The following is a 22,192-nucleotide window of genomic DNA, read 5'->3' on the forward strand; positions in this document are numbered from 1 at the left end:
TATATCGTGTTTGGAGGATCAGAAGGAGCCTGGTATTTATTTTGTATAAATGTATATATGTTCAATATGTAAATTGATTAAGTAAATCAAACCAGCGCAAGCTCATTGGCTCGTGCTGTAAGCTCCGCCTCAGTGATGAACAGGCGCGTGACATCCGAAGGAAATCCGAGTAAATACTCACGGACCCAACGACCGGTGCTGCGCGTGCTGTTGTACCCGGCGTGTCTCACAAGCTTGTTTGGGAAGCTCACCTGGCTGCCGCTGATGGAAACCAGACAAGGTGAGTTATTGTCAACTAACGTGAAAGACGAAACTTTTTATTTGGCAGACAGACGTTATTTGAGGTCAGTGTAGTGCTTGTTTGTTTGCTGTTGATCTGATAATGAGCTGAAGTTGAATGTAGGCTGCACACGTCACTGTACGGAGGTTGGAGGAGTGTGGAAAGAAAATAGCATAAATCAGAAAATACTGGAAAGGTTAAAAAATGCAGGTTTGGAGTGATGACTTCTAGCATAGATTATTTCAGTTTGCTGTTGCTGAATGTTCTCTCATATAGCCTATTACGATTCTTAAAACTGGGCATGTGTCATTTATTGAGCTGAAGAGATTTCTCGTCCATTAGGCCTCTTTAAAGAAGCAAATAAACAGACATGAAGCGTCAACACATACACAGTGGTCCAGTGTGCAGTTGGCTTGTGTTACTGTTTATTCAAGACAACACGGAAACTCCACACCAAATGAAGTTCTGTGGCAGGATACTGTTTCCTGACTCAGAGGTTGTCTGGTGGTTTAATACATGAGTCTTCAGGTATTTCTGGTATTTAGTGGTGGTTCAGCTAAGTGCCAGTTTTCCCACAATTTTCCACCACTCTGAAATCAATTAAATTGCCCTGTTATCCATGCATGATCTCCAGCATCTTCACTCCCTTTGAGCCAATCAAGAACTAAGATATGTAGCCCGTTAAACCCAGTTACAGGTGAAAGCCTTATTCTGAGATTTATAAGTTTTCATATTAAAACAGTGACTGCATTCTCACTTAGTGCTAAGTAAATCCATGCAATAGATTTCTGTAACAAAGAGTTTCCATGAAGTAAATAGTTTATCCTTGTAGTTTACAAAAGATGTGATTGTATAAAGTCTACAATGTAACTGGTGTTTATCACCAGAAGGCCCAACATTAATGTCATTTGATCTTATCTAGCTGTAATGTACATTTATGATTATGGACTTTGTTATATTATGTGTGAAATTGCTTCAAGTGCCAATGTAGTCTATGATGTTCAGAATTACTAAATGGTGCTGTAAAGGAAGTAAGTTGTATTCTTGTTCAGACATATTGCTGTTTGGTCCAACCATTTATTTTTTAATTTTTTTTTTTACTAAGAATGGTTAACTACTGATGATTTAAATGGCGCTTCATCTGTGCAGTCAGTGGGATAAGTGTTTGGTTGTACAGGTAATTAATTGCTTTCTATTGCATTCCAAGTCTGAATGGGTACCTGTTATAGCCAAGAGGTGGGGGGTGAGGCTTTGGGGCCAGAGATGGAGCAGGGCAAAAAGACTCTTATTGTCTGTGAAACTACAGGATAATTTTCATTTATTATGGGAAAACTTTGTTAACATTGTAATCTATCTATTTGTGTTATAACAGCTAAGGCCTGTGAACTACTCTTTATACCTCTCCCATGTAAATGCCGCTGGGATAACTTAATGTTCAGTCTTGGATTAAAAAGGTTTATATATAGTATGTACAGTATTGCTGCTGTTGGGCCATACTGCAGGCAACTTGGCCTCCGGTTTAGCTCCAATTGATTTTGTAGCCATATGACCATCCCCAGGCCTCTGATTTAGCATAGCCACATGACCACTGGGCCAGATGGGAATCTTGTGACCAAAGGTATTTCACCCTGGACAAAAAGAAGGGGGGAAGACACAGAAAGGAGAGCAAAAGAAGGGGAGTGTTAAAATGTACATGATATTTGTTAAATATATCTTCCAAAGCAAACCAGACAGCCTATGAAATACACCAGAGCGGCCTAATGAGTCTCTGTGGCTTTGATATGGAGTCTTTGAAATGAATGTAATGTAAACTTTAGACTTGAATGATATTGAGTGAATGATATCATGCTTATGTTTTACACTGAAATCTGTTTACCAGTTTCAGTTTTACCACAAGTTAAACTGTGGAACTAGAAGGAAATGACTATGACTGAAACAACACTGGCCGTATTCTGGACTGCTTCCTCCTGTAGTGCTGCAGTATGGTGTAATGAGATGTCATCAGTTTCCAAAATATTTAGATTGCTCAATAACCTTGGTTATTTTTGCTTAGTTGTGCAAAAGATCTCATTGTTAACTCAGACAAGCACAGATTTGCTACGATTCTCTTTACATTGCAAGAATTGAACATATCCTTTTTGAAGAGCTCAAAGAAGTTCAGATCTATGCCACAAAGGGTCAAACATCAGATTTCCTGTTCCTGTGCAAATGCAAATTCACATAAGCTGCCTGCACCAGCTCCTGTAACAAAACAGACCTAACTATTATCCATTTAATGGCAAAGCTGGAGTGGAGAGTGGAGAAGCACCACATCCCTGTGTCTGTGTATATTGTAACCAGTGTTCTTGTCTCCTCTCACCCTGCTGCCTTGCTCTGCTGCAGAGCTGTACTCTAGTGTTCTGAGTGAAGCAGTGGTGGACTGGGGCAGCATGGGTCCTGGAGAGGAATGGGTTAACTCAGCCACACGCGAGGGAGAGCAGGGTAAGACTCAACTCTCCCAGATGAAAACATAAATCCGCACTGAATCACACGAAGCAGAAAACCACTGTGGCACACTGACCACATTAGCAGGTGTGTGTTATCGAGGGCAAAAAACCTGAAGTGACGGTGACTGAGGTGCAACATGTCAGAAAGTTTGCATTCAGAAAAATCAGTGCAGCAGTACCTTTCTATTTCATGTGATTGAGTGTTGATTTACCTACCAATAGTCAGGAGAGTCGGTGAGTGTGGTCTGAGTGGGCAAACTGACAACAGCAAGGCAGGGATCATATCACTTTTAAAATAAAACAGGAACTATACTTGATTCATTTCTGTGAGATTTTTTTGTAGGACTGTCTGCGACAAAAGATCAGGGTATTTGACATTTGATACCTTGACTGACACATAAGTTCTCTGTTCTCTTCTTCTGCTGTCATCAGTGAAACAGCCCTGTTACACCCACTGTACATTACCTGCCCAGCACCAAATGTATTTGTTGCCCCTTGGACAATAGATAAATGGCAAAGGCAGACAAAATTAGCAGCTAGCTAGTGAACAGTAAACCATTTAGAGATCAGATCAGAGTTGATATACAGTAGAGTGAATATTTTTGCATGACAATAACAATTTGCATGTTCACCACATCAACTCTGTAAAGTGATAATGCAGCGCTGTGTGTCAGGGTTGTGTTTACAGCTTGTTTAACTGGCCAAAAAAATCACTTAGTGCAGCTTGAAGTCATTAAATCAGTTTGCTAGTCATCAAATATATTACAGGTATAAATGAGACCAGGCTTGTATGTTATAGATGATGGACACATCATTAGAATAAAATTATCATAATGTAGCTGTTTGTAGGATTTTTCGTAGTATAAAATTATTCATTGATTACCTTTTCCAGGAGCTGAGACTTCTCTATTTTTAAACAGAAACTTCCTGTTTGCTGTAATCTTAAGGCCACTTTCACACGGATCAACACTTTTTTGTTGATCACATTTCTTGTCAGTTAAGCTCAAACATCATTACATGAGAACTAAGCTGAATCAAGCCATTTCTGTTTTGTGTAAGTCACTGAAAATGTTACTTTGCTCAGGTTTGAATCGGGGTAGGTTTTTACCCTCCGTTGAGGAGTCGGTTAGGCAGAACTCATACGGGGAAGACTCGACTCCTGGGGTCCAAAACGGTGAAAACCTGACAGAATGGGGTAAAGCTTCACCACCAGGGGAGGATCAGTGGGGTCAGACATCAATGTCCCTCTCTGACGACTGGGTCATGTCCACTACTTGGGATATGCAACTGGACAGCACAGGTGAAGAGGGATGTAGATTAGAGGCCGTAGAGTAGACAATCTTTCACTCTGGTTGAACATTTACTTGTCAGCATGCTTGACCTCTTTGGGAATTTAAAGCCACACCAGACCCACTGAGGTTCCTGAGGTCAAGTCTAACCTAGAGACATGAAACGCAGCAATTAAAGAAACAACAAACACATTGTGGGTATATTATAGGCAGATGTTGGTAATGTTAGACTTGATGTTTTTAATTTGACTATTTTAAGGCCAACAAATAAATAAGTAAAAAGGATTTATTATTCCCCCACCAGTATTTTAGTCTTGGCAGTGTAGATAGATCACATTGAGCCTAAATAAAACAACAACAACAATATATTATAATTAAACTGTCAATTAAATAATTAAAAGTTGACTAATCAAAACAATGAAAGCATTTTAGAGACCCTATTTTTGGTGTATAGTCAATATATTCTGAGAGGGGTAGAATGTAGTGGAGGCGACTTTAATATATCTAAAGTCCTGCCTTATAGTTACCTCCGCCAAAGAGGCTATGTTTTCACCTGTCTGTTTGTTGGTTGGTTTCTTTGATTGTTTGTCAGCAGGATTATGCAAAAAGTCCTGAGCCAATTTGCGCCGAACTTGGTGGAGGTATGGGGCATGGGCCAGGAAACGATCCATTAGATTTTGGGGCAGATCCATATCATTTACTATGAATTAGTCTGGTGTAAGTTGTTTGACACTGGCCATGGCGGAGGTCTGCACTGTAGCACATTTTCTAGTTTGATTTTTAAATGTAAGACAGATGTATCTTAATTATAATCCATGTGTATGTATAATGTACATATGATCAGTGCCGACTGAATTGATCAGGTTTCAGGGGGCAGTTCTTCATCACCTAATCATCAAGTTTAAAATGATGAAATTACACATTTTACCATGACTCATGTCAATGAGTCAACATATTAAAGCACAGCAAATACCAATTCCACCAAATTTAAGGTTCTGATCTTTAATAATAGGCTGTGAAATTGAAAGCACCATGGCCAGATGTGTTAAAGTCCCGTAATTACTACCCGGGGGGGGAAAAACTGAAATTGTTGTTTGGTTCACGTTCTGGGTCAGTTAACTTGAATGTTCCATTAATTCATCTCTATGGGTCTATGTTAAATGTTCAACCAAAGTGCAATGTTTCCTTAAAATGTAGTTTTGACCCTTACTGTATCTCCCACGCAGTTAATATATACTGATGTTAACCTACTCAAATTAAAGCTGAAACTTGGCACTTAAGTATATATTATTTTATTTCAAATTGAATGTGCTGAAAAAGAGAATGTGTAACTGTCCAAATATAAATCTCAAGTGTAAAGGAACAAAAATATCATAAAAAATAGTTGTATGTTGCATGTCCACAATGCTTTAAAATGAAACCTCGATTGACCCCGTCCCTGTAGTTTAGTAAAGAGCTGTTATATGTGTTTGTGGCGTAGAAAGTGTCAGAACAAGTTTTCTCAGGACCCAAGCTTACTTTGAATCCTGCTTTGATGGTTGATCTAACCAATTTTACACAGTGAACCATATTAACTTACAAGTATCAGCATTCTTCTCATACCAGTGAAATGGCCACAGTCTATCACAGCAGAGGACAAATGACAGAGGCGAAATTCTAAAACAGATCATCAGATTTTTCACTAATTTTATTTGAAAACTAACCATGACGTGTTGTACGTTCGCTCACACACTGTGCCTTTTGTTTCCATAAATGACAAACTGTAACACATGTGACTCTCACAAACATGCATCTGTCTGACATGCAACAGAAACTGAACACAGAACTTCCACTGGTAGGGAATATATAAATCGGTGCTCTTCGTGGTATTTCTGAGGTCTTCTCATGGCCGTGTGAGCAGGGACAAATAATCAGATTTCTCAGTGCACTTAGACATGAAAAGCTTCCATCTGAGCCACAGGGGTTTTAAAAAATCTGATTGTCCTGCTCCTGTGCAATGTAGTTAGAAATAGCTCCCTGCTATAGAAAAGTCTGACTTGTGCTGTTGCATGTTGTGCTTGAGTTTAGTGCTGCTAGCTGCAGTTGTTTGAATTGTGCGTCTTTGCTGCATGTGGTGCTGCTGAGCCCTTTTTAACCATAGACTTTCAAGCAGTAACTGTTTTGGTAACAGCAGAATTGTCTTTACTAACCTCACTCTGTCCTCTCCTGTCTTATAATGCGGCCACATCAAGAGAGAGGACACCTCACAGCAGGTACGGTAGTAGTTCATCTCCATTCTGTCAAAATGGTGTTTTTTTTTTTTTTATATTTTAGTTTACATGCAAAACTTTTACAGGTCCAGAACAAATACGCTGATATTATGACCTACTTGTATTTGCATTTATCGGGTTGTGTGCGCACAGTCGTCCTGCTGTTGCCTGTTGCTGTGTGGTACCTGTCTGGTCAGGATTAACCTGCAACAATATCAGGCTAATCAGACAGTAGCAGTCGCAATGTGTAAAGCTCCTGCTATCTTGTGTTGGTTGTTTCTGGGTTTTTATTCAGTCAGTATCTCTAAGTCTCAGGTGTTAAACTTCATGACAGGCTCACTATACTTCTACTGCATCTAATATAAGAATCAGTCACCTAAGGCTGATCAGCTGACACCGTGAACCAGCTTCATTGTTCATTTTCATTCATAGAGACACTGGAAATGATTTCTTTCTCTTTGAATTAGTGGTTTAGTACAGGATCATCATCTATACTGCGCGCTGGTGTTTGTGGGTGTGGCAGTGTAATTGTGTTTATGAGACGCAGTCTTGTCTGCAGGAGATATAAGTATAGTGTGCAAGTCGTATAATTAGGTGTTTCAGTAAGAGGCAGAAACAGGAAATCTCTTCTAAAGACTGTTTTCTAAATGTTTGAAAGAAAACATTTTCCTCATGAAGCTGTCTTGCAGAATTTCTTCCGCTCACAAAATTTATTTTATTTGTTGTATCTTGTTTGGATAGATTGGATTTGATCTCTGTGATTCCCTAAATCCTCATGCTCCTCGCGTAAACAAACTTGGGTTTTACATAATGTCTTTCATTTTGGTTCAAGACTTCAAATTCCTGGTATTTCCCATTACTCACACAGTAAACAACTAAAATCAGTTATTGCAGAAATGAAATTCAGTCTGCCGACATCTGAAAGCATCTTGTTTATTTGTTTGTGTGTATGTGTGTGTGTGTATGTGTTAGTGTGTATGTGTGCGGCAGTCTGTAGTGTCAGTCAGTAGAGTTAAAGCAAGATAATCCACATCAGTTAATCCAGATTAGAGCTCTACAGGCTGCAGCCACAGATTACATAACTGTCAGACAGAGGCGCAGACAGATCTATGGACACACACACACACATTCTCACAGACACACACAAACACACACACACACACACACACACACACACACACACACACACATTCTCACAGACAAAATAAAACAGGGAAAAGAACAGAGATACACACACACACACTAAAATACAGGGAGGTAAAGTAGCTGAAAGAAAAGCAGAGATGAGCAGCGTTTCCTCCAGAAATACGTGGCACTTCTTTGATGTTGATGTTTTTGGGGGGGGTTATAGTTTTGTGTTACAAAAGATGGTAATACAAAATGTTTTGAATAGACACATCATTTAGTATATAAGAGTGAAACAATCCTGTTTGTTTTTCTGTTGTGGGTATCTGCTTAAACCCAATGTTTTGTTGCAGGAGAGAACAGAAACCTGCGGGATAGAGGAAAATACTGTAGATTATTATTTTCATACTGGTGAATAATGGACTGATGCTTAATTGTAGGAAGTGTTGACTTGACTGACTCCACAGCTCTCTCTCTGTGAACATCAAATCTGTATATCTCCAGAGAGACCGTCTTTTTCTTCTTTTTTTTAGTATTTTCATTCTTTTTTTAATATATGTGTCTCCTTCACTGTCTTCCAGGTGCGTTAATGAACATTTCACCATGTGTGTGAATATTTAATGCAGGTTTTCTGGACTCTGAGCCACTGAGAGAGGCCGATGAGGATTTGGTGTCAGAAGTCAACTTAAACAACTCCATCATGACAGAGGAGGAGAGAGAGGAGATCCAGCAAGAACTGGCTAAAGTATGAACACACACACACACACACACACACACACACACACACACACACACACACACAATTTGATTGTACAAAGACAGTAATATACAGTAAAAGGATGAGTGCCTGTTAAGTAGCTCTTTGTGTTTGTGTGTGTCCAGCTGGAAGAGGAGATCAATACATTGAGGCAGGTTTTGTCGTCCAAAGAGAAGCAGCATGCAGAGCTCAAACAGAAACTGGGCATCACCCCTCTGAGTGAGCTCAAAAACAACTTCAGCAGAGGCTGGCATGACATGCAGAGCTCCACGGCGTAAGTTTAATATGTGTGTGTGTGTGTGTGTGTGAGAGAGAGAGAGAGAGAGAGAAACTTCAAGACAGAGGAAGAGTTTGTAGGTTTAAGTGCAGGGAAGGAAGTGTGTGTTTGAGTGTGTGTGTGTGTGTGTGTCCATTCTTATGGCAGTGGTGGTAAAGGCAGCAGCACATGACAGAATGGCTTTTCTGTTTGCTGTCAACATAGATGCCCTTTACAGGACACACACAAGGAGAGTAAACACACATGCACACAAAGAGCAGGTATTTATTCATCTATAAAATCATCCTCCAAACGGAGCATCAGAGGTATCAGAAAACCCAATTAAAAGGACATAAGCAGCACAGCATGCGAGTGACTTGCTATCACTGCTGTGTTCACTGTAACAGACATCATGAATCTGATTGAAAACACATCAAACAGTGCTAAAGGCTACTTTTGACCTTACAGCACAATAAGCTTTATATGCCCTCTCCAGTCTTTGCTCTGCATTTTCATTTGCAAACCAAACAGAGCAACATTTTAGTGAACAGCTTTTCTCTTTTAATGTTAAATTCAAAAGACATGTTTTCATATCTACTAAAAAATTGAATAAAATGATAAAAAATCACTTAATTGTGATATACCGTATTTTATCATGGAGGCATATTTCAGGATAGGACTGGTTTGAAGAGTTAACATGTTTAGTCTTTTATTGTGAAGAGAAATAATCTAATTTCCTCATTAGACAGTCTGTGCTGAGCTCTTGTCCGGACACATGGAGACAAGAGACGAGCAAGAGGATCGTCTCTACACACCTCCCTTCTTATCCAGTTACATTTGAGCCTGAAGATCACTTTACACACACAGCCTCCATCCTCATCTATAATGAACCAGTGTGACCACAGGAGTGTAAGAAGCTGGAGAGACACAGATGCCTGATTGGTTAAAGTTGCAATTTATAATCCAGATGCAAAACTAAAGGGTCCACACGCCACCAAAATTTAAAAGACGAGTTTATACGTGTAAAAAAACCTGATGATATGAGTGATAAAGGGCAATGATGAGTGATAGTGATGAGTAACAACACAGAATAAGTAAGAAGTAGTGACTTCCTGCATTAAAACAGTGTGTAGTGGATGATTTCAAGGCTGTGCATGATAATTAAGAGGATGGCTCAGCATTATGAAACAAGTTGCCTGGGACTTTGATGAGGCTGATGATAAATAAATATGTGTGTGTGTGTGTGTGTGTGTGTGTGTGTGTGTGTGTGTGTGTGTGTGTGTGTGTGTGTGTGTGTGTGTGTGTGTGTGTGTGTGTGTGTGTGTGTGTGTGTGGGTGTGTGTGTCTGTGTGTGTGTGTGTGTGTGTGTGTGTGTGTGTGTGTGTGTGTGTGTGTCAGCTACAAGAAAACTTCAGAGACGCTGTCCACAGCGGGACAGAAAACCACAGCAGCCTTCAGCACCCTCGGCACCGCCATCACCAGGAAGTTTGGAGACATGAGGTACAGAATATCTCTCATTTCATCACAGATTAAAATCTCCCAGTGCTCACCTGTCACCGACCTTTTACTGACGTCAGCAGTTTGCCTGTGTTGATTGATCTATCATGCAAAAACACAGTCACTGGGAAATCTCAACTGGACTTATTTCAGATTCCGATGATGAATCTAAAGCAAACCCAATTTCCATAACACACTAATTACATCAGTTTTTGAATTCTTCTCCTTCACACACATACGATAAATGCTTTTTGAATCTCTGCATCATCCTGTGTCCTTGTGGCTAGAGTCCCAGTCTCTTTCAAACACCATGCGTCACCCTGCTCATGTGTCTTTTGCAGCCCTGGCTGTGCATTTGCTCATCATAAACGGTCCATGATAGACTCATCTGCACAAACCAACCCAGTATAACTCAATCCACCCATCCACCACTAATGAATCCCCACTTTTATCCAGCTCACAGACATGTTTTTATTTGTGCCTTCCATCTCTGAGTTTTGACTCTTGCTCTGTCCAATTCAGACGAAGCTGAGATTATGTAAGACCACTTTAAGCTGCTTTCTGTGGGAGCTGGAGGACTAGAAGCCAAGTCTGTCTCCCTCAGTCACTTTCTTTCCCTTGTTGTCTCTCTCTGACGCTCTGTGTTGCTCCGTCTGTGTTATTGTGTGTGTGAAATGAAAAGAGAATTTGTGTTATATGATGAGCGAAAGCTGCAGAATGTGGGCGTGCGTGTTGCAGGGAGTGTGTCCAGTATGTGCAGGAGAAAACACGAGGAAAGCGTTCGAAGGTCAGGGAACAAAGCTGATCGGAGAAACGGCAACATGTCAACATACTGGGAATGCCGGCAGATTTAAGCAGAAAGAGATTTTATTTCTGTGATGTTTGACAAATGAGTCATGATGTGTGATTTAAAAGTTTCTTCATGGCTGTCATTTATAGTGACATTGCTGCGTTCAGTTTGATGTGTTTTTTGGGATACAAATTACAAAAAGGAAACACAATGTATTATCTTTGGTGTATTCCAGCATGGTTGGTCTAGAGTTACTGTTCCCACGGAGGTATGTTGTGTGCGAGTGTGTGTGCATAGGTTTTGTTTGTATACAGTAAGCATGTTTGAAATTCCTGCCGTGGATATGCTCGAAGTGTGTTCTTGCACGTAATTTTGTCCCATCAGTTTGCTTCTATATCTGTTTATCCCACTCACCTGTCATGCATTTAGTTTTTATTGACATTGTGTCCTGTTGCATTAATAAATAATTCACTGTAATAGTAATTCCCATTATATGTGCAACAAATTGCTTTTAATACTGTATTTAGTTATCTCTCTAATGTAACATACATGTAATTAAAGCTCACTGATTCTGAAAGGTGAGTCTCCTACAGTGTAACATTTACCATTGGACAAAGTAACAGAAAAGCTGTTTTTCATCCTTGAAAAATCCAATTCTGCTGCTTTGTTTCCACCTCAAATCAACCACAAACATCACATATTTGTCATTTTTGTGCAGTTAAAGGTCAGATTTTCCTCTTTGCTCAGTGTGTCTGTGCCACTGTTGTTAATTCTGTGTGATTTTCTTGCAACAACTTAACTCTTTATTCCTGTCTTTGCAGTGTGTGAGTGTGTGTGTGTGTGTGGGTGTGTGTGTGTGTGTGTGTGTAAACAGAGATTGGTTTAGAGTTTTCTTCAAATGTGTTTAACTTCAGTAGAACAAGTACAGTTCAGTACAATCAGGTTCCCCACAGGTCCACAGAAATGTTGTTCACTTCTTCTAGTTAACTTCCCCCAAACAGATGTGTCTGCTTCCTTGTGGTGACGTAGACTGAAATGAAAACAATATTACTACCAGTGGCAGTTTACCTTTCATAGCGAACTAGTTTGTATCAATTACATAAATTAGATGAACTCTTTCAAAGTGAATTTTAAAGTGTAACTGTGAAGCTGTCAAAGCATCTTTAAATGTTTTCCATCTTCCTCCATGCTTCCCAAGGTCCAACTCCATAGGGTAAGAGTCACACAGCTGATTATGCCTCATTAGTTGTTCCCTAACAAAGCAGTCTTAACTCAATAGATCTCTAACTGTTTGGTACAGTATGGACTCCGACAGTCAGCTGAGTCTTGTTGAGTAAATGCTACTGCCATGCTGGACTGCAGTTCTCAGTCAGGTGCTTGTCTCAGCACAGAATCAGATCAAATTGATTTTGGTCTCTGATAAACCAAAATAAATTGTCTCAATGAATCATGTGAACAAGGTGTCATGAACTTTCCAGCACATCCTTGTAAGTTGCAGGAAAGTGCTAAAGCTAAGCTAACACAGGCTGAGACTGATGCAGACTTTTGTTTTTTACTTTTGAAATATTGATTGTTTTATTGCTGAGAAGAAGATAGATCTATGAACTTAACTGTGAGTTGCAGCCTTGTATGAAGTCATACCAAAGATGTAATATCCGTTTGTCTGTGACGAGGTCGGAGCTGTTACCGACAGTCAGTTTCCCCACAAAACCAGTTCGTACCCTGCAGGTGTATCTTTCCCCTTCAGCCTTCTCTCTCGTTCCATTATCTGTATGAGAAGAAGATGTGGGACTTAACTCTGCATGTGCAATATCAAAAGGAAACGTACAAAACAATGCTTTCTCTTGCTAGCTCTGTCGGCCAGCTCTACTCTGGCTTTGTGTATGTGTGTGTTTGTATGTGCGTAAGATAAGATAAGATGAACTTCATTAATCCCACAGGGGGGAAATTTGTAGCCTGTGCTAATCATTAACTCCTCTCTCACCACGCTCTCTGGGGACAGCTACTCTATCAGACAGTCTATGAGCATGCCCACCATGAGGTAACCAGTCTGTGTCATTTTCATGCAATAATTTACTGAACTTTTATCTAAATTAATGTTGACTTAATATAACAGTGCTTATATACATTAATGTGCTGCTTCCATTGATATTTATTTAATTAATGGCTGTTTGTCAGTGTCAGAATGATATGGCGAGTATTTTGGCAGTGAAAGCTAAAATACCTGACACCTCTTTACATCCCTGCTTTCATATTGTTTTCAGTTGCCTTCACTACCTCAGGTCACCGAAGTTTACATGTTTGCCAATTCAGAAAAAACTGTTTTTTAGTATTAATCAGTTTATAAACTCATTCACAATTCAATAACTGACATGGTCATTTTTAACAGACAGCACATCAGTGACTTATTATTATTTCAACAAGTAACTGAGACGTTCTAATATAGTAAACACTGTTCTCTGTTTCGTCTTCACAGAAACTCTCCCAGCTTCAAGTCTTTTGAGGAGAAAGTTGAGACTACAGTGTCCACTATCAAGGTAAACAGTGTGTGTGAGAGAGAGAGAGAGAGAGAGAGAGAGAGATTGCAACTGCATTATGAAGCGATGAAAGACTGAAACTTTTTTTTATTTTAAAAATCATCGAAGCCATATCTCTAAACCACCTACAACTTTTAGAAATAAATCTCGTATCAAAGAGCAAAACACTATCATCTGTGTGTAATTGCTAATTTACACTCTGACTCTTGCAGTGATCCTGCTGGTGATTTATACTCACAGTGATCCTTATTCTTTATGGGTCTACAGTGTAGAAAAAGGTTAAAAAAGTGTCCTCATAGACCTCTTTCTCCAAGAACCTTACGCTGGTATTGCTGCTTACTTCATTCCTATTTTGAGACTTCCCGTTTTAATATCATCCCAGGAACAACAGGGTTGTCTCTAAAAAATGTACACACTGCTTGAGTTCATGAAAGCTTCTCAAAGACAGTGTTAAAACAGAAGTTGTTGCTGAAAAGTTCACATATAAGCTCAGTTATCTATCCAAAAACACTTTTACACTCCCTTCAAATGCCTGACAGTGTTGGTTTTTGTAAAACTCTGCCACCTTGAGCCCATTCGCAGCACAACAATGGTAGTACAGCAAGGACACAGATTTATTTTTCTGATCAAGTTTTTTGCATTTTCTTTTTCTTATACCAGACAAAGGTTGGTGGTACAGCGACTGGAGGAAGCTTTGAAGAAGTCCTCTCATCTGCAGCAAATGCCAGCTCTCAGGACACGCCCACTAACAACTTGACGGACAGCTCTGAGAGGCCGTGTTAGAGGTGCATCCAAACCACCAGGCAGGACTAAAAAAAAAATACAGGAACTCTATCACTGCTGTATCACAGCACTTTATCACTTATCTACCCAAAGCTCTGACTGAAATATTACAGAATACTTTGATTTGAACAGTGCTGATATTTTTCCAAACAATCCCACATATGTTGTAAAGTCTCCTAACACTTGGATGGAATTTCCTGCAACCCTAAAAAGCTTAGCCTTGATAGAAAATTGACACCATGTCATGTTTTGACCAGGTTTAGAGCTGGTTGATCTGTTGTTGAACGGCTGTCATACTTCAGTGTAGTGGATTTTTTCATCAAAGACAAATGTCACCTGCCCTCCTGTGGCTCCAAACCATGTGATCAGATGAGGTTGAAGTGGTAAATCAGTGAAGCCTTAGTTAAAAAACAATGACAAGCAATGATGAACAGGTTCAAAATCAGCCCCCAGGAGGCAGAAAGAACCATAACCCAGGGTTTCTGGTCTGTATTTCTGTCACTTTAGTTGAACGTTGCATGGTTTGGCTCTGGCTCATCTCATTACCCTGTCATCACAAGTGAAAAGCTCAGCTGGAATCCCTCAGACACAAAACAAGAGGTTATTGATTCCTTCTTTTGCTATGTAAACTCCTCAGATGTGGAACTTTGGTAGATATTCAACACATTTTACAGTGCTGCTCCACAATATCACTACCACTCTTAACCTTCATACCAAAAAATACAAAACTACATTTTTAGGTTATTATTAGAAATATGTGTTTGATAAAAAAATATATATATATATAATTTTATGTTACATTTTAGTACTTTTAACAAAATGTGTATAACCCAAGCTGATGTCATCAACCCAGAACTCCTGGGTGAAAAAGTTGTATAAATGATTTTACACTAAGACGAGACTTCTTGCTCTTGCAGGGAATCTGCAGGTTTTGAAAAGTCTTAAAAAGCATTGCATTCAGTTTCCTAAAAAAGAAAAAGAAACAGGGGTCTTAGAAAGTATTAAAAAGTCTTAAATTTAAGGTTTCTTCTCTTGTTTTGTCCATTCATCAGTCCAAAAATCATTACTATAATATATTACAAAAGACAAACAAACAAAATCTCAACATTTTGTTGCTAAAACCAGAAAGTTTGACATTTTTGCTTGAAAAATGTTGACAACAATTATTGATTACGAAGATAATTTATTTTATTTCAATGAACTAATAGATTAAATGCGACTAATTGTTGCAACTCTAAAAAGAATTCATTATTTTTAATTGGTTAATCATCCATACTTTCTGCTCGCCCGGGTCAAATTAATTAAATTAATTATTTTATAAATACATACTGCTTGGAAGCACCATAAAACATGATGGAACTCAGTGAACCCTGCAGAAACCCTGTCTTAAGATTTTATTATAGCACCTAAAACTATATTTTGTCATTGTCACAAATCCATCCAGTCATACAACTTTCTGAAAATCACACATCTGCTGGGGCCTGTTTGCACACTGGATCATACTAATGGCACTTATTTTTAGTCTGTTCATTCACACTATAGGACAAACTAGTCTATAGGAAGCAATGAAACACTGTGTATGTGCCATGTGCAGTGAAATATGGACAAATACTACATTTTGTATTTCATGTGTAACTGTAATGATGATATACAGGTTTGGTTTTCTCATGACTGTCTACTAAAAAAGAATCTGACTAATCACTTTGGAAAATGTAATCTGATGCTGGATCTAGCAAATGCACACTATTCTCTGTAGACAAAACAGCCTAGACAAGGGAACTTTATTTTGAAAACCTTGATTTAGCAAAGAATGATTACAGCTGTAATTAAAGAGATTTTAACCTGAAATCGTCCAGAAAACTCAAAAGTTTTTCTGTCACCTGCTGACTCACAGGATAGAAAATCTGATGCCTATTGCTATGTCACTGATACACAATATATAACATTAATACAACATCATACTGTAACTGCTGCGTACAGAAGCTGTAATACAATCCTTGGCTGTAATGTGACCCTGAAGTCCAGCACATGCTGTTATTGTACTATGAGAAGGTTGGTGCAACACAAGACAAAAAAAAAAAATCTTATCACGTGTCCTTTTGGTCTCGGTGGCCACTGCATAACCTGCCATCAAAGCAACATTCTGCTTTCAATATATAATCTGTTTTGTCATTTTTCTCATACTGTCTTTCTCCTGCTAGACTTTTATTTTCTTTGTTGTGGTTTGAGAATATGCCCAGAATCACTTCATGTTTAATTCAATCTGTCCATGAAATGTATTTACTGAATTAATTTCAACATTCAAAGAACTGAAAGATTTTAGCAAGAGAGGATTGTCGGCTCTGACCTGTTACCAAATAACTGAGGTAATGCATGTTCTGCCATTGGAAAATGAATTACAATTTATAGTTTATATTTGTACATTAATGTTGGCTTGAAATCAAATTGCACTCATCACTAGTTTAAATACCTTTTTATAAAAGCTTTCACTAAAACTAAAACCCAAAGACATAAACTGTGACATTCAAATAAAATTGCTGTGTTGAACATATTCAGCTGTATTCATACAATTAATTACACACCGTTATAAATAACTGTTCTTATGGCTGATGTGTTGATATTAAAGATTGTTTAAACCAAATATCACAGATGACTGTTTTTACAATAAACACTGAGAACTGTGACTGAACCTGTTGAAAACATACAGTAATAAATGTAACAACTTGCAACTGAAGCTCTATGCAACATCTTAATATGGTAGTTTAAAAAATGATTGACTTAAAATAATCAGTTTTCTTTTGTCAGCAAAGCTGCAAGTTCCTGAGGATGTTGTTGATGTTACCGCTACCAACAATGTAGATTTCTAACATATTCTGTATATCACAGAATGAGAAAATGCATTAACACTAGCAGCATAAGTGGAATAATGCTGCTACAGTAGTCTGATGATGCAGCAACATTGTCATTTTTTTTTTATGGAAACCCCTTTTATGTCATAGCTGCCAGATAATATATATTTAAAAACATGTCAAAATGTAAACAAAATGTCTGTCAGTGGATTTGAAACATGCAATAAAGCCTTTTGATGTATAGAAGATGTTGGGCATAGTTCCCCAAATTTCTCTTGACATTAGCAGTAAATAATGTGATAATGTCAGAACATCATCTTGAAATTTATATAGGTTTTATTACACTTTCAATCCATTTACAGAAACATTTCACTATATTGTGTTGATATATTATCCGGCAGTTTTTGCATTAGTACCGGGCAGAGTGTATTTATTACAGATGATGATAGATACTGATACTGTTCCTTCCAGGACAGCATAGATTAAACCTTGCAGCAGTGAACTGAAAGTCCTCCATTACAGCCGAACCAAGCTCAGACACACTGAGGTAAAACAGAAAAGACAACTGTCAATGGCAATCGAAATTCCCAAAATACAGTGTTTCCATATCCTCTCACGTGTCTGGTCATATGACGCAGTCTTGCGTGCTTACACACAGTTTGTGTTCCAGTCCAGTATCTCTGTCCCTCCACTAAAGAGGTGCTGGTGTGTGTGTTGCAGTCAGGACGTGTGTGAAGTCGTGTGTGGCGGCTGCGAAGATACTGCGCCAGTGGTCTGCGAGTTCCCAGAATTCTTTGTGCCATCAGTTTTAGTCATGTGACATCCTCTTTCTTCATTCAAAGAGCTGACCAGCTGGAGCACATCTGGGTGGTGGAAACGACCTGAGAACCAGTAAAAGTATAAAAAGAAAATTATAATTGAATTTTGCTTAAAAATATGAGAAATATAAATTTTCATGTACCCATTTGGTCTGTTGACTAACACACACAATGAATAAAACGTCTACACAATGTGTTTTTAATTGGCTGAGGCCTGAAATGACAACCCATTAAATCAAAATATAATATTTCGAGATAGCAAACAAATGTAAAAGGGCTTCTCATTTTGAATTACAACCACAGATTATTGACTGTCTAATCAAATCACTCTTTCAGAAATGTGTATTTATAATGTTTACAGCACAGCTCTGAACCATCGTCTGCACACAGGCTATCCCGGAGGCCCTCACTAACATGTTCAGTGAAGAAGAGCGAAACAGATGTGAAATGGAGAAGCAGATGGTTACTGATGACAAAGGCAAAAAGCACGACAGACCACAAACTTACCGTTGGTGGAGTCAAAGAATTCCTGAAGTCTTCCGGGCGTTCCTTCTAACTCTTCATACTCATGAGCCTGCAGGATCATCTCCAGGAGGTCAAACTGTTTCACCAGCCTGGCCTCCGGACTGCTCTGGGTTTCATATTCCTGAAGATAAGACAAGTGTGTGTTACACATAAACATCCAGTTTAGTTCTGCTGAGCCGACTATTAGATTAGTTTAATTATTTACCTCCCACAGTCCATAAATCTCCTGTTTGAGCCCCTCTGGCAGAAGACCTGATAGCTGTCTCATCGCTTCCTAAAAGAGATTCAAGGAGATATTATAAAAGTCAACAACAGCAAAGGCTTTGAACAGTCTCTCGTGTGTGGATATAATGCCAGTGCTGCTAGTCTCTTGCCTCTTCTCTCCTGTGTTTCTCTGCTTTACTGATGTTGTCTGACGGAGCAATATCTCCCACAATGCACTCTGCCATGTCGTGAACCAGAGCCAGCTTTATACACCTGAGGACAAACAGGTGTGTAGACAGGTAACTAATCAGACAGGACAGTGTGTCACAGCTTTATGGAGGATGTTAATAAATACAGAGCAAGTTGCTGTTCTTTGTCAGTAGGTAATAATTTCTATTTCATTTTGCAGTGAACAACTTTAATTGATATTTAAATGTTCAATGCTTTAATCTTTACATTAGATAATATGTTCTCCATCAATCAAAGGTGCATCACCGATGTTGTTGCCCGGCTGTGTGTATGACCCACCTGTCCTTGTCCACTGTAGGATCAGTGATGGTCAGTGACATCATCGCCATGCGGTACATGTGGTCTGACACACTCTCTGGTTTCTTCACATTCCTGTACACCCAGCCGGTCCGTGGGACTCTCTACAGGTAACATCAACCACAGCATACAAGTCATCAGTGGCACAGGGGAGGGAGAGGAAAAAATCTCATGACTAATTTCACCATCTTAGTGAATCTGCATTTGTATACACTCACACCACTGCAGAAATCCATCAAAACAATTTTCTGTTTTCTGATTTTCTTTGGCTTTTATTATAGTAAACTGAATTTCTTCATGTTTTGCACTGTTGGTTGAACAAAACAAGACATTTGAAAGGTCTTGAACACTTCCACTGCCAGGAAAAAATGTTAAAGAAAATTATAAATTATTTTGTTCAGGCAGCATTTCTTGACCCCACAAGGACCTTGTCAAACTTCTCGTCATATTGTTTAATCCACATCACAGGTTTCCACACTACAGTAATAAAGTGCTTTTTCTTGCTGTCAAGCTGTAATGAGTTAAGTTGTAATGTGTGTGTGTGTGTGTATATGAGTGGTGAGAGAGAGAGAGAGCGAGAGAGAGAGACAGAGAGACAGAGAGAGAGAGAGAGAGACAGAGAGAGAGAGAGAGAGAGAGAGAGAGAGAGAGAATGATGAGCTGCACTTTTGTTAAGCCAAAAGGAAGCGTCTTACTGTATTAACACTAACCAGCACCAGCATAACAGTTTGAACGAACAGACTGAGCCCCATTACACCCAGTCCCGGAGTTAAATTATTGTTCATTTTTGCATAGGCATACAATCCCCATAAAAGTCGCCTGAGTTTGAAGAGAAGTCTTACTTTAAGTTGTCCGATAAGTTTCATAAATTGCAGCATACTGTTCGTTCCGGCTACTGTCTGCATCATGGTCGCCATTACTGTCCGCTGCTACTGCAACAACTTCTCCCGCCGCTATGTGGCAGTATAAACAACGTAATAAGCCAGAGTGAAAAGAGATACTGCACTTAAATCCTGGGCAGTGGAATTGTTTTTGTCTTGTTTTTTATGTGTGCATCGAAAGAATATCTCATTTGATAGTCTCTTGTCCTCGATGTGCACATGATATTTTAATTTCTTTGCGAAAAGTATAAAAATAGGAAAAAACTGTAGATGGCAATAATGCAACAAGTAATGATGTAAGCGGCAAGAAAAGCCTCGAAGAAGAAGCACTTAAACCGGAAGTAAGAGAAGCGGGAAATTGGAAAACGTCAACAAACCTTTGGTTCAGTAGAAGAGGAATAACATTTGTGTCAACATTTGCTTCACGCCGAAGATTTGTCAAAATGCTTAACAAGGCACCAAAACTGAAATATACTATTAAGGCGAAAGCGAAGAGTAACATAAATATGGGACCGGCGTCAGAGGCGATGGTAGGAAACCGTTGATATTAATTCTGACTGTTCGCTTTGTTTGCGGCTAACTTTGCCAAGCTAGCCAACTTAAATAACAAGCGGATTCCTCCCTGTTTTTACAGATTGAACTGCTGACATTGTTGTTCCTGAACAGCCTGGCAGAGGAGGCGAAAGCCAAAGCTTTTGAAGAAAAATCTGCAACGATCAGAGCTCAGCATTTGAGAGCAGTCTCCAAGGTTAGTTCAAAGACAAAAAAATACTTTAAAATGTCATCAAACGTTAAATAGTTGCCTCAAATGGCCTCACGTGTATCTCATGAGAACCAGAAATTACTGACATGCTGCAATTTGAATTGATTTAATGTAACACGTTGAAAAAATCTCTAAAGAGAGCTGCAGCTTAATATTATTACCATCGTTAGTTACGCTGACGCGTATTTACCTAGTTAAATCTGGTAGTACATAACATATCAGTAAATTGTGGAAAAAATGCCTTTAACTGTTCCATGATCTTATGTGATGTCTTCAAATGCTTATTTTGTCCGTTCAACTGTCAAGAACCAGATTCAGTTTACTATAAAGGTAACGGTTCAGTTTACTACATAAAGTGATTTATCGATTATCAGAATTTAATCTTTTCACCTCTACCTCTGATCAACCCTGAGGTCCTTGAGCCACTGTGCTCAAAGATACACTCAATATCCTTCTAAATTAGAGGGTGCAGTAATTAGCAAGTTTCTTATATTGTAATTAGAGTGTGATATAGACGAACTAATTAAGACTGTAAAAGTGTTAAAAGAAATTATGGAAAGTGTCAGACTCAACAGAATCAATAACTGCATGTTGTCCGCTAGAGCTGCTTAATATATATCAGGATCTCTTCCTCTTTTTCAATTAAAGTCAATCATTTTGTCACTTTACCCATTTATGTATCTAAAAAAGATGATTTTATATTGAGTACATATGTTTAAATTTAATCAAATATAAGGTAAACATTACAGGACTGAAACGTACACATTTACCACATTTAAATACTAGTATTAGGACTGCACAATTAATCAAAGTCACAGTATGGCCAAGTGCAATATCCAAATCGAAGGAGCTCCAATCTTTTTTTGATAAAGGTAAAATGTGTCACAACATTGAGTGTTGTCGGCACCATAGGCATTGTGGTGAGAGATGCCCGACTACGGATCATATTCTCAGGACGTAATGGAACATGCTTGATGGTACAAGGCCCAACAAAAATCACATCGTCATTTAAAGAAAATATTAATTGAAAAAGAAATGCAAAAACAAAAATACCATTTAAACAACTCGTATGGCAATATCTGCCAAAAATAATTGCAATATGATTTTTTTTGCATATCATCTAGCCCTAGCTAGTATTATATGATATGTTATTGGTGTTGACAATTTTTGATTGAGATGAAGATTTTGTGCTTAGTAATAGTGTTTATATCTTGAGTATTTTGAACAAGAAGTAGATTAACAAAGAGTTTTTTTCCCTTCTTTATAGAAAGTGCTGAAAAAAGCAAGAGGATGAAGACAGTGAAGTGCATCATTGTTGTTTTTATGAACATAATTTTGAATGACAGCAGCAATATGTTTGTTTTTTTATGATATATATATATATATATATACGGTATATATATTTGTTTTCTTATGAAATTTACTTTTCTGTGTTCGTTATTCTTTTCCTTGTGCAAGCAAGTGCTGTTTTTATATTACTGCCATAAATGTTTTTTGTTTATTAAATTCTTCTGAATCTTATAATTAATCTTATAATGTGCCATATTTTATGTGCTA

General features: G+C 38.5%; 2 protein-coding genes across 5 annotated transcripts; one reads left to right on the forward strand and one right to left on the reverse strand.

Moving 5' to 3' along the window:
- The first annotated feature begins 165 nt into the window (after positions 1–165).
- Positions 166–16,690, forward strand: tpd52l1 (tpd52 like 1). Of its 3 annotated transcripts, XM_056405649.1 has the most exons (8): positions 176–280; positions 2,663–2,761; positions 6,287–6,307; positions 8,056–8,174; positions 8,312–8,460; positions 9,841–9,942; positions 13,206–13,266; positions 13,927–16,690. In XM_056405649.1, exons 1-8 carry the CDS (start codon positions 265–267, stop codon positions 14,047–14,049), a joined length of 690 nt encoding a protein of 229 aa, XP_056261624.1. In that variant the 5' UTR covers positions 176–264; the 3' UTR covers positions 14,050–16,690. The 3 variants fall into 3 exon arrangements, with proteins under 3 accessions (XP_056261626.1, XP_056261624.1, XP_056261625.1); XM_056405650.1 differs by lacking the exon at positions 6,287–6,307; XM_056405651.1 differs by lacking the exons at positions 2,663–2,761; positions 6,287–6,307 and having other exon boundaries at positions 166–280.
- hddc2 (HD domain containing 2) lies at positions 15,812–20,302 on the reverse strand. Of its 2 annotated transcripts, XR_008830498.1 has the most exons (7): positions 19,834–20,302; positions 18,974–19,095; positions 18,616–18,718; positions 18,447–18,515; positions 18,224–18,362; positions 17,551–17,779; positions 15,812–17,440 (listed from the first exon to the last, which is right to left on the reverse strand). XR_008830498.1 is itself a non-coding variant. In XM_056405652.1 (6 exons), exons 1-6 carry the CDS (start codon positions 19,906–19,908, stop codon positions 17,619–17,621), a joined length of 669 nt encoding a protein of 222 aa, XP_056261627.1. In that variant the 5' UTR covers positions 19,909–20,301; the 3' UTR covers positions 15,812–17,618. The 2 variants fall into 2 exon arrangements, 1 of the variants encoding a protein (XP_056261627.1); XM_056405652.1 differs by having other exon boundaries at positions 15,812–17,779; positions 19,834–20,301.
- Positions 20,303–22,192: the final 1,890 nt, after the last annotated feature.

Source organism: Seriola aureovittata, chromosome 19 (genome assembly GCF_021018895.1).
Source record: "Seriola aureovittata isolate HTS-2021-v1 ecotype China chromosome 19, ASM2101889v1, whole genome shotgun sequence".
Taxonomy (NCBI): Eukaryota; Metazoa; Chordata; class Actinopteri; order Carangiformes; family Carangidae; genus Seriola; species Seriola aureovittata.

Bases quoted from the DNA above. Each gene is read 5' to 3' on its own strand.
- tpd52l1 (XM_056405649.1), top strand. The intron at 6,308-8,055 runs GTACGGTAGTAG...TATTTAATGCAG, and splicing joins GAGAGGACACCTCACAGCAG to GTTTTCTGGACTCTGAGCCA. The intron at 9,943-13,205 runs GTACAGAATATC...TCGTCTTCACAG, and splicing joins AGGAAGTTTGGAGACATGAG to AAACTCTCCCAGCTTCAAGT.
- hddc2 (XM_056405652.1), bottom strand. From the start codon at position 19,908: ATGGCGACCATGATGCAGACAGTAGCCGGAACGAACAGTATGCTGCAA. The intron at 19,096-19,833 runs GTAAGACTTCTC...TGTTACCTGTAG, and splicing joins AACTTATCGGACAACTTAAA to AGAGTCCCACGGACCGGCTG. The intron at 18,719-18,973 runs GTGGGTCATACA...GTTTGTCCTCAG, and splicing joins CCTACAGTGGACAAGGACAG to GTGTATAAAGCTGGCTCTGG.